General features: G+C 35.2%; 1 protein-coding gene across 3 annotated transcripts in view; it reads right to left on the bottom strand.

Moving 5' to 3' along the window:
* Window positions 1-841: 841 nt before the first annotated feature.
* The window catches only part of LOC127435091 (collagen alpha-1(VII) chain-like), a 108,188-nt gene continuing 91,845 nt past the window's right edge, over window positions 842-17,184 (bottom strand). For all 3 annotated transcript variants that reach the window (XM_051688267.1, XM_051688266.1, XM_051688264.1), the window contains 20 exons: window positions 15,380-15,439; window positions 15,162-15,206; window positions 14,918-14,953; window positions 13,627-13,662; window positions 13,462-13,518; window positions 12,001-12,072; window positions 11,811-11,882; window positions 11,615-11,650; window positions 11,391-11,471; window positions 11,097-11,150; window positions 10,939-10,992; window positions 10,787-10,849; window positions 10,633-10,695; window positions 10,127-10,243; window positions 7,697-7,774; window positions 7,530-7,583; window positions 7,376-7,424; window positions 5,102-5,305; window positions 3,375-3,560; window positions 842-1,284 (listed from right to left, as the gene is read on the bottom strand). In XM_051688267.1, coding sequence (XP_051544227.1) covers window positions 1,271-1,284; window positions 3,375-3,560; window positions 5,102-5,305; window positions 7,376-7,424; window positions 7,530-7,583; window positions 7,697-7,774; window positions 10,127-10,243; window positions 10,633-10,695; window positions 10,787-10,849; window positions 10,939-10,992; window positions 11,097-11,150; window positions 11,391-11,471; window positions 11,615-11,650; window positions 11,811-11,882; window positions 12,001-12,072; window positions 13,462-13,518; window positions 13,627-13,662; window positions 14,918-14,953; window positions 15,162-15,206; window positions 15,380-15,439 — 1,431 coding nt within the window. In that variant the 3' untranslated portion in view covers window positions 842-1,270. The remainder of the gene's footprint in view (window positions 1,285-3,374; window positions 3,561-5,101; window positions 5,306-7,375; window positions 7,425-7,529; window positions 7,584-7,696; window positions 7,775-10,126; window positions 10,244-10,632; window positions 10,696-10,786; window positions 10,850-10,938; window positions 10,993-11,096; window positions 11,151-11,390; window positions 11,472-11,614; window positions 11,651-11,810; window positions 11,883-12,000; window positions 12,073-13,461; window positions 13,519-13,626; window positions 13,663-14,917; window positions 14,954-15,161; window positions 15,207-15,379; window positions 15,440-17,184) is intronic.

A 17,184-nucleotide genomic window follows, 5' to 3' on the forward strand; every position in this document is an offset into this window, starting at 1 on the left:
TCAAGGGCTCTGAAGTTTGAAGGCCTCATTAATGATCACCTTTAAACATTGTTAACATTGTGCGTTGGACTGGATGATAATGCATTCATTCCACATGACATTAAAGGAAACTCATTAAACCTTAACAACAACAACCTACATTTTAAAGCAGGTGTAGAGGACATCTGTGCTCTATAGTGTACAGTGTGAAGTACACTCAGGGATCCCCTAAGACCCACTGTAAAGGGCATCCTGTCCTATGACTGGTGCCTTAACCTTCTCAATGTGCTCTAAATTGGACCATGGCCTGATACACGGCCCCCTACAGCTGGGACATATGTAAAGACTGAGAAACATTGAGATGCAAACAGGGAGCAGCTTGATTCAGGATTATATAAGACATAACAGAGTGAATGTCAATGGAGGGTAAAGCCGTTAAGAGTGGAGAAAGAGATGAAAAGAAGTATAGGGGAAAATCAAGAGGGGTAAAAATACAAATAAAAACACATGTACACATGTACACATACAAGCCACCCACAAATGCAGCTAGTCAGTCCCACTGATCTAAACACACTCTCTCTCTCTCTCTCTCACACATACACACACACACACACACACACACACACACTTCTTTGCCTGCCCCCAGGAGACACTGTCCAGACACGACTCGACAAACATGGCTGAAGAAAAGGCAATATGGCAGCATTTATACACACCACAGAGCCAAGCTCAGAGAGCACAGTCCAAAATCTAAGGTCACGATGTGAAAATGCTCTCACGCACACACATGTATAACACACATCAACCCACCCATTGGGAACCCATTCACTTTGTAGCCCATTCAAAAATATATATTTGGTTCATTGTTTTATTGTCTCACATATTATTAAAAAAACAGTCAGATTAAACTGAACCATTAGTGCAAAATGGTGAACCATATGGTAAGCAGTATTTCCAATTTAGACCAGGTCATAAACACATCTAGTTGATTATCTTTATAGTGCATTTTCTTTTGAAGGCATCTAACAATTATTTAAATAATAACTTATGCCCTATCTGTAAGAAATATGTAGGTAAGCATGTATCTCTACAACAGTGCAACAATGTGTGGTACTATAGAAGTGAAACGAAAACATGATGTAGATTTAACATTCTGTGAACAATTGATTTGGCCAAATATAATTTCAATTAAAACTAATATACATATGGTATGACAAGACAAATGTACAAAAATAGTATTTTTAGTCGGATGAATGTCAGCTGGCATTAAGAATTAGCACATGCTCCCTTCTCAGGACCCAGAATCTGTAAAAAAGAAGGAAAATTCAACTGCAAATTCAACAATAATATTAATTATTTCAATTTTGACAGCAACGTTTGAACCATAAAGCGCAACAGTGCCCACCCACTTTTTTAGCCTTCTTGGTTCCGGAAGTATTTTTCCCATTAATTTTTTCCATAGGGATTTCATAGAATCCTTCGTAAAAGAGTTCTAGCCATGAACTAAACCACCTAGCTCCAAGGTGAATCACAACATTACAAACTTTGATTCGAAGTAAAAAAGTATTTCGGACAAAAAGATCAAGGTACTGAACAAGACTGTGTACTTAACGTCTTTCATGAGGGAATAAACTACAATCCCTAAAATCATTGTAACATATATATATATATATATATATATATATATATATATATATATATATATATATATATATATATATATATAAATATATATAAAATAAAGTTTTTAAGTTGTTGATTACAAGTATAGAAACAATATATTTACATTTTATTGCAAAATATTCAGCACTTTGCAAATATGTCAGTAGTTTGAGAGTGTAGGGAGACCGACTGGATTGCATCATTCTTGTTGGCCATGATTCTCTGATTGATGGATCTTTCTCAGCAGGATAATGGGTAGTGTAGTTCTTCACAGGTATTCTGCTTTTAAACATGATTTTGAAACAATGAAGCTGAAAACACATGGACTGATTGCTTCGACTGAAGAATATATAATCTATTTACAACCTCGTGGCTCATAAAACATCTGCCTTTGAACCCCTTAAGCTCTGTTGCATTTTTGGGTTGCCACCTGCAATTTTTCACACTCAAATTTAAAAGCTCACCATTCACACGTACTGTGGAAAAATTGGTCTCATTGTTTCAGAACTCCCCCCAGATAAATAAAAAAGTACTCAAATTATTCATAATACATTTTGTAATCTTTGTAACATGTTTACAATCTTATGATGAACAGAAAAAAAAAAAAAATCTTTTTTGTTGTTGTCCTAACTTTGTAAGCATGTAATTCTGGTTCTGTTCACACTATTTCCCTTTAAAAAGTCTTAATTTTTCTACTAGAAAAAATAATTTTTCCTCTATCACCTTCCATCACAAAATACCAGTCTGAAATGTAGGTGGCGCTCTAACGCATTTTAGCCCTCACAGATGTGCTCGTCCATAGACATTCAGTCTAATTTTCAGTTCATGCACCACCCCTATTGTTTTATTGAATATCTTGGCCTCTGAGTGGACTAGAAGCTCATTCTAGGTGTCATTAGAAACAGAATATTTCACAACATTAGAACATTTTATCACCAATAGTCAATTACATATTTTTCTGATGATTTGTTTAGCATGCTTTTCCTGATGGACCACATATATTGTTCTGGAAATCTTAGATATAACATTGGATTATTCACCCAAACGAGCTCACAGACAAGTAAAACATGGCTCATTTTGTAGAAAACTGCCTAAGTTAAAAGCATATGTAAAGTTTTTAGCTACTTGGGGGTTACAGCTGCAGTGATCGGTGCATAAAAGAGACGTTTGTATTTAATGTGTTACAGAAATCATACTTCACTTTGTGATTCTTTTGAAAATCTTTTGAACTGAGGTATTAGGGCAACAAAATAAACATACCTGAGAATGAGAGCTTTCATTGGACATATGATATGTGCTACATGAAATACTTTTATATTCACATGAATATTTCTACCACATTACTTCTAGGTGACGCTCGTTTTCGATGCGGATGTTTTCAGCCCTTATTTTGTTATTTTATGTAACATAAATGCAAAACTTTTGGTATTCTATTAAAAGTTCAGATTCTAAGCTTTCAAATGATATGCCTGACTTATGTACAGTATTTGGGAGCTATAATGTTTTAAGTGGAAATGTATTTCACTATATAGCGCCCCCCTATGGACCCTTCCAGCGTAGAAATGCATAGAGTTTAATTAAGGTAAATAATTTAAAAGTTAAAAATCAATTCACCTATGGAGAAAATGAATGGGATTTTTACTTCTGGATCCTGACTGTTGCAGTCTATTGCTTCTGACCATTTATATTGGACCCTTTTTTTACTGAAATATACATTTTGATTGGCTCATTACCTCTCCTGCCCAGAATACATAGATTCTGACAGTCCTGTTTGGACCTAAAGCGGTTCTTGTTTCCTCCACAGCCACCGTACAGAAAGGGACGGCATTCTCCCGAGCTTGCATAGTAGTACCAGAGCAGGACATACTCAGTGCAGTGGCCCTCAGACATGGGTTCAAGGCACAGATCAGCAGCAGGGTCTGCAAACAGTCAGTATGAGCAGTGTTACATAATCAGTCTCAAGTTGCTTTGTCATAATTTAACTAATTGACTAATCAGTGATTGAGCAGCTTTAAATATAGCTTGGAGCTATTGGTGTGCATACACCACTTCAAAGATGAACAAGTCATACAGAATTACTCTAACAACAGTTCCACTTTTGTATCAGTCAATTTTTATCTGATCTCTCTGTCTGTCTATCTTTTCACATGCAAACATACAAACACATTTGCAGATCGAAGATCTGAATTTCTCTTTAATCAGTGGATTAATTCTGATCTTATCCGTCAGTTCTGTCCCCTCACTGTCTTGTATTAAACTGATGATGTGACAAAGAGACAGAATAATCTTTGTCATGTCTAATATTTAATGCTTTGATGCCAGAACCATTACTGTGCACTTTTTTGGGCTACTTTTCTGGACACGGGCCCTCGGTTTCTACTGAAAATACTTTTCTTTTAAGGACCAGGCATCAGCTTTGTTCAGGAAATTAGACTATATTGCCTACATGAGCAGTTTCTGAAGCTATATTAACTCATTAAAAGCACTTGGAGCAGTAGTCAGCAGAGGACGATGTTGTTCTCTTTTATTGTGCACACACACCTGAGTGGAATTTAAGTGCTTGTCTCTTCTGTCTAGGGTCTCCATCTCTCTCTGTGCTGTCCACTGAGTGAAATAGACAAGCTTAAGCAAGATAACATCCACATTTTTACTCGTTGCATAATCGAGCTGTTATAATCACATGCAGTTGTTATCTTAAGAAGATATTTCTACTTGATCCTTAAAAATGACTTTTTTGTGTGTAACCTACTGCATTTAAGTTGATTTAGTCATATTACAAAATATTTTGGGAGGGTAAGCAGTTAATTTAAATCATACTCCATGAAGCATAGTTTTTACATTGCCTTCCAAACATTATTAAAGGTATCAGTGGGTTTTAACATTGATATTAATATCTGTGATGTCCATATTTCATGTAGGTAAATTTTGATCTTCTGAAAAATGCAATTTTATTAATTTTACATCTAAAGTGTTTTTCAAAATCAACAAAGTTCACATATGGCTGTCATAAGGAACTACCATGTGATCATAATGGTGAAAAACATTGCTGATTTTCCTGAGAGATATCTACCCTGTGTGACGCAGTGGCTTAAAATAACACAAAGAAGTGTAAGTTGGTCCACTAGAGCATGCAGAACCTTTGTGTCTGACTCTGTATCTATTTCCTGTAACCATGTCCTGCATTCCAGCATGTAGAGAAGAACTGAATAGTGTTTATGGATGAATGAACTCATCTAACAAGATGCCAGATCTCAACAGTGGGATTAGCTTCCAGGACTTACGTTCATAGAATGCTGCAACATTCCATTATTTACAGTTAATCAGTGTTCATTTGAATATGAAATTGATTATGTACAATAAGAATCTCCCTGTCAAAAACCTTTCAAAGGTCAAAATATATAAGGCTCACATAAGAGAGAAACTGTTTTAACATACTGGTTCAAAGCAGGAATATACCTACTTGTAACGTTGCCATATGCTAATGTTGGCTCAGACTTTGAAACAGCAGGATGAACTGTTGTGGATTCATCCTCCTTCTCTTCAGCCCACACTTTTGGGAGGGTGAACATTAAAGGAGAGACAGATTCTTCCATTTCTCTCTCTTCTCTCAGGATGCTCCCATCGTCTGGATCATTGGTGTTCACCATTAGGAGGTAATCCTTTCCTGTGGTAAAGAACATGACATGTTCATGCTTTCTGTATATTTTCATTAGGTTAACATCCTTAATTAATTAATTATTTTCATTTAACCCTCATGTTTTTGAGGTTGAATTAACATTCTTTATGTTTGAGGTCCCATAGACCCCAGTGCTGTATGTGTAAAATAATAATAGTAATACTGAAGTATTATTGAACTCTCTCTCTCCACCCTTTAAATTCTTTTATTATGCTCCTCTGATGTAATAAAACACAGTAGACAGATATTGTTGAAGCTTTAACTTACTTTTATAAAATGACAAATTAGATCCAGAATTTTAAGGAATGTGACTGTTATTAAGCACATTAATGTTGTTTCTGTTTGGGGTCAGTTTGATCATGGTAAAAACACATTGTAGGAAAATACAATAAAATAAATCAAAATAAACATCGGGCAGGAATACTGTACACTGCTATACTGTGTACACCAATCACAGAATATTATTATGTAAAAAATAATAGCATTTAATTATGTTTTATACTTTTATATGAACATAAGTATATAAATAAATATAGCAGAAAAGATTAAGTACTTTCTACACTGAATAAGTTAAAGCATGAACTTGAAAATATTAAGTAAATTCTACATTTGTACTCAACTTAAACATGTAAATATTAATGCTCTAGCTTATAAGTAAATATTATTTAGGATTGTTTGTTATCTTTCATTGCGTCATCGTGTATCAGTCCTAAAGTAGAAAAACTTGTCATATTTACTTGCTAATTTGAGTAAATTTCACTAGTGAATGAAATAAGTACATTTTACTTAAATTTTCAAAGCTTTATGAATAATTAACAAGCTTGAATGGTTTGTTTACACTGTTTATATTGTTGATTTTGTTGTTACATTAATATTTATTGTTTGTGAAGTCTGAAGTTCATTTTCTACTCAAAATTTTCTACCCGTTCATGATAAAAAAAATCATCTGTTGATTGTTACTGTCATTGTGTTTTGCGCACAAGTGTTGAGGTCTGCGTACGCAGATTTTTATATTGTTTCTATTGCCAATAATGCAAGGTGGTATTGTCTAATAGACTACATAAATGCATGAAGCTTCTCTGTGAAAGACTGTATGTCGTGTGATATATGATTAGACACAAGGAAACATCAAAATGTGAAATAGGCTAATAAAGTGTTTAAATTAAATTTTTTACTAAGTTTGTTTAAGTAACATGTACATCAGATTTGTAAGTAGAAGTAACTGTATTAACTGAAATGTTTGTTAAATTTACTCACTCACTTTAATCAATATTATGTTGTGAAGTTAAGTAGATTTTACTTTTTTTATATACCATTAAAGGTTACTTAGAAAACTGCAAAAACGTGTGAAATAAAAATTAAGTAAATGTTACTAGTAATTTGTTTCAGTGCAGTGTAAAATTTTTCATTGAAGGTGTTGATAAATGTTGTCAAGTTGAAATATTGTTTATAATCTGTTCTCATAAAATTTGGAAAAGTCATGAAGCATCATCCTGATACTTCAATGCTAAGTATGTTTCTTGAGCAGCCCCTCAGACCCCAATCAGAACAACAAAACATGAGGGTTAGGAGGAAAAAATACAATCTTTTAAATGTTTTTGAACTGGCCTAACATCTTTAATAAAATCAGAAAACACAGACCCCATTGTTTGTTTTTGTGGATTCTGATTTAGTTTTCTGTAGTATGATTGAGAATGAGTTCTGAACATTGAGTTCTACACAGGGTTATTATTATTATTATTATTATTTTTTTGGTCAGTTGGAGAGTCCACAAGAACATGACAGATGGTGGAACCCATAGGGTCTTGAGGCCACAGCAACAGGGGCTTTCAAATACATGTACCGAGAGACACAAACTCACACAAACACACACAACCACCCACACACAAACATGTTAATGAAGCTCTGTTATTCTGTCAATTTAAATAGATTTTTTACAATTTCACTTCAATGGACAGCAGTAAAGCATATGTCTAATATGACATAATAGGAAGTTCTATATTTGCTCTTTGCAAGACCTATTAGACAATAGGCTACCAAATACAAACACAAACTCACCACACTTCTCAACCACCTCCTTTGTCACCAGATCCTTCACTTCCTCCACCTGAAAAAAGAGAAAAAATGAGGAACAAAATCTCACCATCTAGAAATGAGTAACTGTAATCCAGAATGATACTTATATCAAAGACATAAGGAACTGTTCACATACACTGAGTCCTGGCTCCCCTTTTTCTCCTTTCATGCCCAATGTTCCCTTGTCCCCCTACATAGAGCACACCAGATATTTATAACTTTAGACTGAACATGTTTGTGAATGGATACAATTGTCCTAATAGAGTGGAAGATACAACTATCTGTGTGTAGATGCCTTATTACATCCAAGCCTCTGAGGCCAGGAATTCCAGGGGGTCCCCGCTGACAGGCCTTTCCTCTGCCTCTCCTCCCCTTCTCTCCCTGGAAAGTGATAAAAACATTTATGTTTAATGATATGATATGATTAGATAGATATCAGTACTTTGGACACACTAAACAGAATTTATCACAAGAAGAATCAGCTTTATTGCCAGGTATGCTTACACATACAAGGAATTTGTCTTGGTGACAGGAGTTTCCAGTGCACAACAATAAAAAACAGCAACAAGACATAGATAATAATCAAAAATAATTACAAATTGAACAAAAATACATAAACAAAATTGAATAGAAAATAAAGTATATATAGAATACACAATAAGACATATATATATACATATATACACATACATACATACATACATATATATACACATACACACACACAGACACAAACATACATACATTCACACATACACAAACGTAGTGCAAAACTAAATACAAATCTGTTATATACAGTGCAAGGGAATGTAATGGCAGAAGAATTATCTTTGTTTATTTATGTTTCTCATTATCTTAAAAACCTTTGTTAACACTTTACAATACGGTTCCATTTGTTAACATTAGTTAACAACATTAGTTAAAATGAACTAACAATGAGCAATACTTTTACAGCATTTAATAATCTTAGTTAATGTTAATTTCAACATATAGTGATACATTTTTAAAATCAAAGTTGTGTTTGTTAACATTAGTTAATGCACTATGAACTAACATGAACTCACAATGAATTGTATTTTTATTAACTAACATTAACAAAAATTAATAAATGCTGTAAACAATATATTGTTAATTGTTTGTTCATGATACCTAATGCTAAACTAATGTTAACAAATGAAACCTTATTGTAAAGTGTACAAAACCTTTTGATCTTAAGGCATTTGATTAAATGCCTGAAAACAGTTTCATAGACAAACATAAATTGTGCCTACATATGAATTTCTTTACAAAACAAAAAATGTAATTAAACATCTTAATGAGGGTGGCTGCTTTGAAGAAGCTAAAATTGAAAATATTTTTAGTTATTTTTTGGTCACTACTTTCCCCCCTTAATTCCACTTCTGTTATTTCATAGTTTTGGTGACTTTATATATATTCTTAAATGTGAAAACAAATACTACATAAAAATATTGAGTATGTGTGTCAAAAACCTACAAAGAAAATTACAAAATTAGATTTTTACAAAATAATTTTCCATTAAAGGGATAGTTCACCCAAAAATGAAAATTCTCTCATCATTTACTCACCCACATGCCATCCCAGATGTGTATGACTTTCTTTCTTCTGCTGAACACAAACAAAGATTTTTAGAAGAATATTTCAGCTCTGTAGGTCCATACAATGCAAGTGAATGGTGGCCAGACATTTGACGCTCCAAAAATTACATAAAGGCCACATAAAAGTAGTCCATAAGACTTCAGTGGTTTAATCCATGTCTTCAGAAGTGATATGATAAGTGTGGGTGACAAACATATCAATATTTAAGTCCTCTTTTTTTACTATAATTCTCCTCCCTGCCCAGAAGGTGGCGATATGCAAGAAGAATGTGAATGATCAAAAACAAAAGAAGAAGAATGTGGAAGTGAAAGTGGAGATTAATGGTAAAAAAAGGACTTAAATATTGATCTGTTTCTCACCCGCACCTATCATATCCCTTCAGAAGATATGGATTTAACCACTGGAGGCTTATAGATTACTTTTATGTTTCCTTTATGTAATTTTTGGAGCTTCAAATTTCTGGTCACCATTCACTTACATTGTATGGACCAACAGAGCTGAAATATTCTTCTAAAAATCTTTGTTTGTTTTCAACAGAAGGAAGAAAGTCGTGCCATTTGGGATGGCATGAGGGCGAGTAAATGATGAGAGAATTTTCATTTTTGGGTGAACTATCCCTTTAACACTGGTCAAAATTGCTAATGCACTGAAAATGTAAATCTGTGTAGTCCACTGCACTGCGAATTCACAGCATTGTTTTTTGCCCAGTACAGCTCACCTTTCCTAAAGAGAGTTGGTCCAAGAGTGCACATCGCAAAACCCTCTCCATTCCAGTCAACATCAAGAGATGCATAATTGTGGCTAAAGGCAGCTTTAGTGTTTGATTTGAAAGCTCAAATCTTCATCCCTGCAGAAATAGCTCCTACCCCCCTTCTCTCCATCTCTCCCTCATCCTTTTCCCTTCTCTTGTTTAATTAGGGCCCTGTCCTCCTCCACGGTTCCTCCACATGAGATTGAGTGAGATATAAAGATGGCCATAATTACGCTGGCTTGACTATTTATCCATCTATCTCTCTGTAAGCTCTGATGAATCACATACAGTACACATAGGAATATTTTATTCAGCTATATTAAACTCTATTTTTCTTTCATGTGGACACTTAAGGTGTGTTGTACCTTCGGTCCTACTTCTCCTTTGGGTCCAACAGGACCAGGCCGACCCAGAGCCCCATTAGATCCTGGTGTACCAGGAGATCCCTTAAAACCAGAGAAACCAGGGAAACCAGTCGCCCCCTACAGAAGAATAGGGTACATTTATACAAAATGAACATGAATAAATTAGAATTCAGGAGGATAAATGTAATTGTACATCTGCAGAAGATTACTTTTATTGTACTTTCATGGTGATTGTTTTGTACTTTTTGGAGCTTGACAGCACCTGGTCACAATATGTTTTGTTGAATGGAAACGAGAGAATCTGCAAAATATTTCCTTTTGTGTTTTACACAAAAAAGAAAGTCATATTGGTTTGGAATGATATCAGGGTGAATAAATGATGACAGATGTTTAGATTTTGGGTGAACTTACATGAGTTCCTTTAACGAAAAGATAAAGGGGGTGTTCTTTTACAATGCCACTAATAGTGGTGCTGTAATTTTGAAATGACCAGTTACAGCACGAACCTTCTCTCCTTTCTGCCCTGGATGTCCATCAAGACCATTCAGACCACTATCACCTTTTTCTCCCTAATTATGAAAAACAACAAAACATCTTATCTCTCACCATAATATCGCAGAATGACAATGTCAATAGCTGTCAGTTTTTGTAATGCCTCACCTTTCGTCCCGGGATACCATTCAGTCCTGGGATGCCAGTTGTGCCAGGGTTCCCAGGGTCACCCTGTATTTTACAGGCAAAACAAATGTTCTTAGTGGTTTCTTTAATCCATTTCCTCATCTACGATGAAAATGACATAAAAAAAAAAATACCTGTTCTCCATCCAGTCCTGGGCTCCCAATACGACCAGGGAAACCTCTGAAGCCCTGCAAGAGAACAAGACATCAGAGGTTTCCTGTTTGTACACTTATAATGATTAAAGACAAGTTAAAAGAAAAAAATAGAACGTAAGGTCAAGAGGTCTTCTTACCTTTTCTCCTTTAATTCCTGTATCTCCAGGTAAACCAGGCTCACCTGTCTCACCCTGAGCAAGGAGAGATTGAGATTGAGATCCCCACAGTCTATGTCCATGAATAAAGTGTACAATACTGAGACAAAACTAAAATAAACCTGACAGGAAAGCCTACTTTAATTATTAACCAATCAACTAAATAATATATTAGTAAGAAAGGTTAAAAGACAGTGTTCTCCCTCCCAGCTGCTCCATTTGCTCAAAGGATTTTGTTCGTAATTAATATTTCATTCAGATGATTCAAATTCTTACCTGATCCCCTTTTCGACCCTGCAGGCCCATGTCTCCCTTATCACCTTTCTCACCATCCAATCCATTCTCTCCATTCCGACCCTGTGACAGACAAATGCAGCCAGTCAGCAGAAAAATCCATAAATTATATAAGAATTCGAATTCCTCAAACACAAGCACCTCAAGTATGGATTATAAAATAACTGCAACAGCAATTCAGTAGTGAAACTTAGACAATAGGCTACCTTTTCTCCATTGACACCTGGCTCGCCTGGATCACCCTGAGGACAGAATCATACCTTCATTCCCAAGATGCACTTGGCACAACATAACGTGCCAGAGTGTTACAAATTGCAAAACAATACAACCCATCTCTAATAGTATTTTAACTATTCTAATGTAATTTAGCATGAAAAATATCAAATTAGTCATAATTGTGACCTTTTGTCCCACGGGACCACGTGCACCAAAATGCCCCATGCCTCCTTTGGTACCAGCTTCACCCTTCAGACCCTGTAATTACATGAAACAAACAAATCATAGAAAGTGTTGGAAAAAATCTTTATTTGGTTCATGGTGGATCTGTACAGGTACACTATCATATTGTCACTCAGGACGGTGCATAAAATACCTTTGCACCAGGTGGACCATCTTCCCCCTTCTCTCCTTTATCTCCATCAAATCCTGGAAGCCCACGCTCACCCTAACATATAACATCAAATATATACTGTATTCATACTGTGCATCAACATACATTTAAATATATCTGTCATTCATATTTAAAAAAACATTAAAGGTGATATGTTTTTTTCTGATGTTTGAACACTTTCTCTTATCCCAGCTTAATATGCAGTGATAATTTGGGCCCTGTTAAATTAGTTTTATTTTTTCCCACATTCCGTGTTTTCCATTTTATTTTCTCTGAATTCCAGGTTTTAAAATTTAATTATATTTTCTCATAAAAAAATAAATAAAAAAAACTCTAATCAAATTAATTCGTAGAATTGTATTCAAATGGAAACAGAACAATTACTTTTCAACATACCATTGCATTGTTTTTGTTTTTTGTTCATACTGATCATCACACAATCCAAAATGCAAAACGTGAGTTTTTATTATTTTTATCATCATTATTATTATTAAATTTTTTTATTATTTTTGGTCAAATACAGTGCTGCACAGTAGAGCATCACAGTATTAATGAAAGCAGTGATGAAAATCTTGCTTGAGATATTGCATAAATATAATGCAATTATAATAGATTTATTATTATTATCATTATTACTATTACTAATACTACTACTACACTGATTATTAAAATTTTCTAGATAGAATTAATATATTTCTGTAGCATTATTTATTTATTTCACCCATCTAGTTAAATATAGCTTTTATTTTGGAGTTTTGGCGGAAAACCGAATGTTTTTATGGGTTCACTTCTCACCTCCAGAAAAGCAGGCAATGTGCTTATTAAACTGCTAAAGGCTATGATGTAATTATATAAAAACATAGTATGCATGTGCTATGCGCTTCACAGTGAATAAAGTGCTCTGCTCTTTGTCATTAATACACACAGAGTGCGCATGATGTTAAAGATGCGGTTAGTGTATAAGCAGTGGCTTTTCTCATTCACTTACTGTTGAAGCACACAGCTCATACAGATCGTAAATCTTAGCCTTTTGTGGTTTAATTATCACACTAGGACGTATTACGATTTTAATTTGATTAATTGTGCATTTATACATTAATTTAATTTCAAATATGTCAAATTCAATGACATTCCGCACTGAATAGTTAATTTCCGTATTTACTACTGGATTCCGCGATACCATCCGTGCTTTCCGCAACGCGGAAATTATAGGGCCCTACTATAAGCCATTAGTAGGTTGATTTTCCAGAAAAGTGTGAACACTGTGTCTCTGTGGGACTATCAAAACATTGCTCTGTTAGTTTGAGCATCCCAACCAGCCTGACACAGCAAAATTGACTCAACCAATGGCTTTTCTTTTTTTCAGACCAATGGAAAACAGGGGTTGTAGTGAAACAGAAACTTTATAATGAAATGAGAAATGAAAACACAGAATTATCTCACTGGTTCTCCTTTTAGCCCCTTGTATCCCCGAGGGCCTGGCATGGACAGAGGGCTGCCCTTTAAAAAAAAGCAGAAAATACTTATATTACACTGTATATTAATTGGTGACAGAATCTAAATAACCACCATCCAGTTATTCAATCTAATTCAATATGTGGTCCTTACCTTTTCTCCTCTGTTACCAGGGACACCTCTGTCACCCTGTCAGTAAAAAGATTAGCTTTTATTAATTATATTATTAAGTATAAAGCAGTTGGATAAAAACTGATGTGTCTGTTGGGTTGTTATTGTAGTTATTACAACACCTTTAAATAGGAACAATAAGGTAATATATTTCCATGTTAATTCTGCCCACACTTTCATAAATAAATAATTCATGGGTTGTAAGTGGCATTGTTTAGTCAGAACCATGGCACAGTGGGTAGTGCATGTGCTTATGACATATAGAAGAGCTTCTGAGCTTCTGGCTCATGGGTACCCAAGTTTAAATCTGGCCATATGACTTCAGTGTCATATCCCAACCCTGTTTCAACCCTTCTTCAACTTTCCAGTCATTCGATACTGTCTTATAGAAATTAAAAGACTGCAAAGCCCATAAGTACACTGACTACTACACAACCTACACTGTTGCAATTTTAAACTTAAGGAGCTATTTCTACTTGATACTTTAACCCTTAAAATTAGATTTGTTTGTTAAATCTTATGTAGTCAGGTTGATTCTGTGATGTTAAGTTATATTTTTGGCCTGAATCAAACCAGTTATTTCAAATGTTACCATATAAAGCACGTCTTTTAGGTTAAATTTTTTTTTTTCTGTGTAAAAAAAAGTGCTTCATGTGGTAACATCTAAATTAGCTGGTTTTAATCAAGTCAAAAATATGATTTACCATAACCGAATCAACCTGAATACATACGGTTACACCAACAAAACAAATGTTTCAGGATTAGATCAGATAGAAATAGCTGTTTAAGGTAGCAGTGTCAGGTGGCCACTTTATACAGTGTAAATGCCATTATTTCAGCAATTATGGACTGTACCTTTGCACACAAACAACAGATGTTTACTGTATATATTAGCTGAACCTGTCATGTGTTGCAAAACATACAGTTAAACCAAATGAAACTGATATAAATCATAAATGATGCAGATTGTGACGTCTGTGTCAATACTGTATGTCTATAAGAAGAAAGTGCTGTTTGCAGCAGAATTAATCATACAAAGACTGCCTTGAGCAGAGAAAGGCTTCAAGAGGCAGTCGACTGAAGGCACTAACATGTCAATACACAGAGGAGAGAGGCTCTTTGAGAATAGTAGCCCTGTCAAAGCTGTCTATAAGTCTTTGAGCTACAGGAAATGACACGGGCAAAGCTGGCTTGGCTATTAAAATTTAAAGGCACTCAATATTGTGAACTTGTTCTGAATTTAAAACAAGATGAGTTAAAAATGGATTCTCACCTTTTCTCCTTTCAGACCAGCCAGACCTTTGGTACCCTTAATTAAAGAGAAAGGTCACTAGAACTTAGAACACTACATAGAATCAGTTATTTGTACTTTGTATCTTTATTGAAACAGAGTTTACAGTTTGTGAGACATTGCTTAATACTGTCCATTGTAGAGAAGTCTGCATTTAATCTGTCTGTGATTAAATGCACATTAATGCAATTTTAATTTACAGTTTACAGAATCACACATCACTTACCATGAGACCTGGAGGCCCTCTTGCACCAGCAGTACCTTTGGCTCCCTTGTTGTGATCAAAAGCACATGGGTAAAAAGCATTTCAAACCTGCTCTTATTTCACCACATAATTTTGGAATGAATTAATAGGTAACTTTAATAATGACAGTACACTAATATGCTATTATGATATGAACAGTATACCTAATCTATATGAAAAAACATTTTGCATAATTTTACCCTGCGACCTGGTAGCCCAGCAATTCCTCTGTCTCCTGGTTCCCCTGGGATACTGTCCCCCTGGTGACACATGTTACTTTTTATATAAGTGCATATTTTTAATGTCTGGTAGTGGAGAGAGAATGTTAAATTGATAGTTCGCTCAAAAATGAACATTTTGTCATCATTTACTTAACCTCAATATATTCCAAACCTGTATGACTTTTTTTCTTCCATGGAACACAGAAGAAAAGTTAGGCCTCAGTCACCATTCACTTTAATTGGATGAAAAAAGATGCAATAAAAGTGAATGCGGACTGGGAGTGTTGGAAGCTACATTGAAATGGTAGTTTCTCAAGCTACAGTACAAGCTACTCATAATTTAAAGTAGTTAACCTCTTCAACCTTGGGGCATTTTTGGGCTGCTGCCTGAAATTTTTCACACTCAAATTTAAAAGCTCACCATTTACACATACTGTGGACTAATTCCCATAAATTGGTAAAAAAAAAAAAAAAAAAAAAACAGCCCCCACCACTTATAAAAATAATTTTTCCTCTGTCACATTCCATCACAAAATGCCGATCTGAAATGTAGGTGGCACTCTAATGCATTTTAGCCCTCAGAGATGTGCTTGTCCATAGACATTCAGTCGAATTTTCAGTTTATGCACCACTGCCACTGTTTCATCAAATATATCGGTCCCTGAATGGACTAGAAGCTTAATCTAAGTGTCATTAGAAAGCTAAGATCCTCCCCTTTGCGATGGATTATTCACACAAGCATGCTCACAGGCAAGTAAAAATGGCTTATTTTTTAGAAAACTGCCTAAGGAGGGGGGCCTGGGTCGCTCAGCAAGTATTGATGCTGACTACCACCTCTGGAATCGCGAGTGACTCCAGCCAGGTCTCCTAAGCAACCAAATTGGCCCGGTTGCTAGGGAGGGTAGAGTTACATGGGGTAACCTCCTCGTGGCCGCGATTAGGGGTTCTCGCTTTCAATGGGGCGCGTGGTAAGTTTTGCGTGGATTGCGGAGTGTAGCATTAGCCTTCCGTGCTGTGAGTCTCCGCGGTGTCATGCACAACGAGCCACGTGATAAGATGCGCGGAATGTTGGTCTCAGAAGCGAAGGCAACTGAGACTTGTCCTCCGCCACCTGGATTGAGGTGAGTATCCGCGCCACCAGGAGGACCTACTAAGTAGTGGTAATTGGGCATTCCAAATTGGGAGAAAAAGGGGATAAAAAAAAAAGAAAAAAGAAAACTGCCTAAGGATATATAAGGTTTTTAGCTATTTTGGGCTCACAGCAGCAGTGATCGGCACATAAAAGAGATGTTTGTATTTGATGTCTTACAAATATAATATTTCACTTTGTGATTCTTTTGAAAATCTTTCAAACTGTGGTATGAGGGCAACTACATAGACTGTACAGTCGCATACAGTCGCATGAGAATGAGATCTTTAATATGATATAAGATTTGTCTATTTAAGTGCTATTTGAAAGACTTTTATATTCATATTAATATTCCTACCACATGACCTCTAGGTGACGCTGATTTGTAACGCGAATGTTTTCAGGCCTTATTTTGCTATTTTATGTAACATAAATGCAGAAGTGATGGTTATCTGAAAAGTTTAGATTCTAAGCTTTAAAACTATACCAAATATGCCAGACCTATGTATTCGGAGACTTGAACATTTTAAGCATAAACTTTTTCGCGACACAGCGCCCACTTTTGGGCCCGCCGGAGGGTCCACAGAGTTGAAGATTAAATTACAGCAAAATTACTCTTTTAAAAATTAAATTAACCACACTACAAATTACTGAA

Source organism: Myxocyprinus asiaticus, chromosome 45 (assembly GCF_019703515.2).
Source record: "Myxocyprinus asiaticus isolate MX2 ecotype Aquarium Trade chromosome 45, UBuf_Myxa_2, whole genome shotgun sequence".
Lineage (NCBI taxonomy): Eukaryota > Metazoa > Chordata > Actinopteri > Cypriniformes > Catostomidae > Myxocyprinus > Myxocyprinus asiaticus.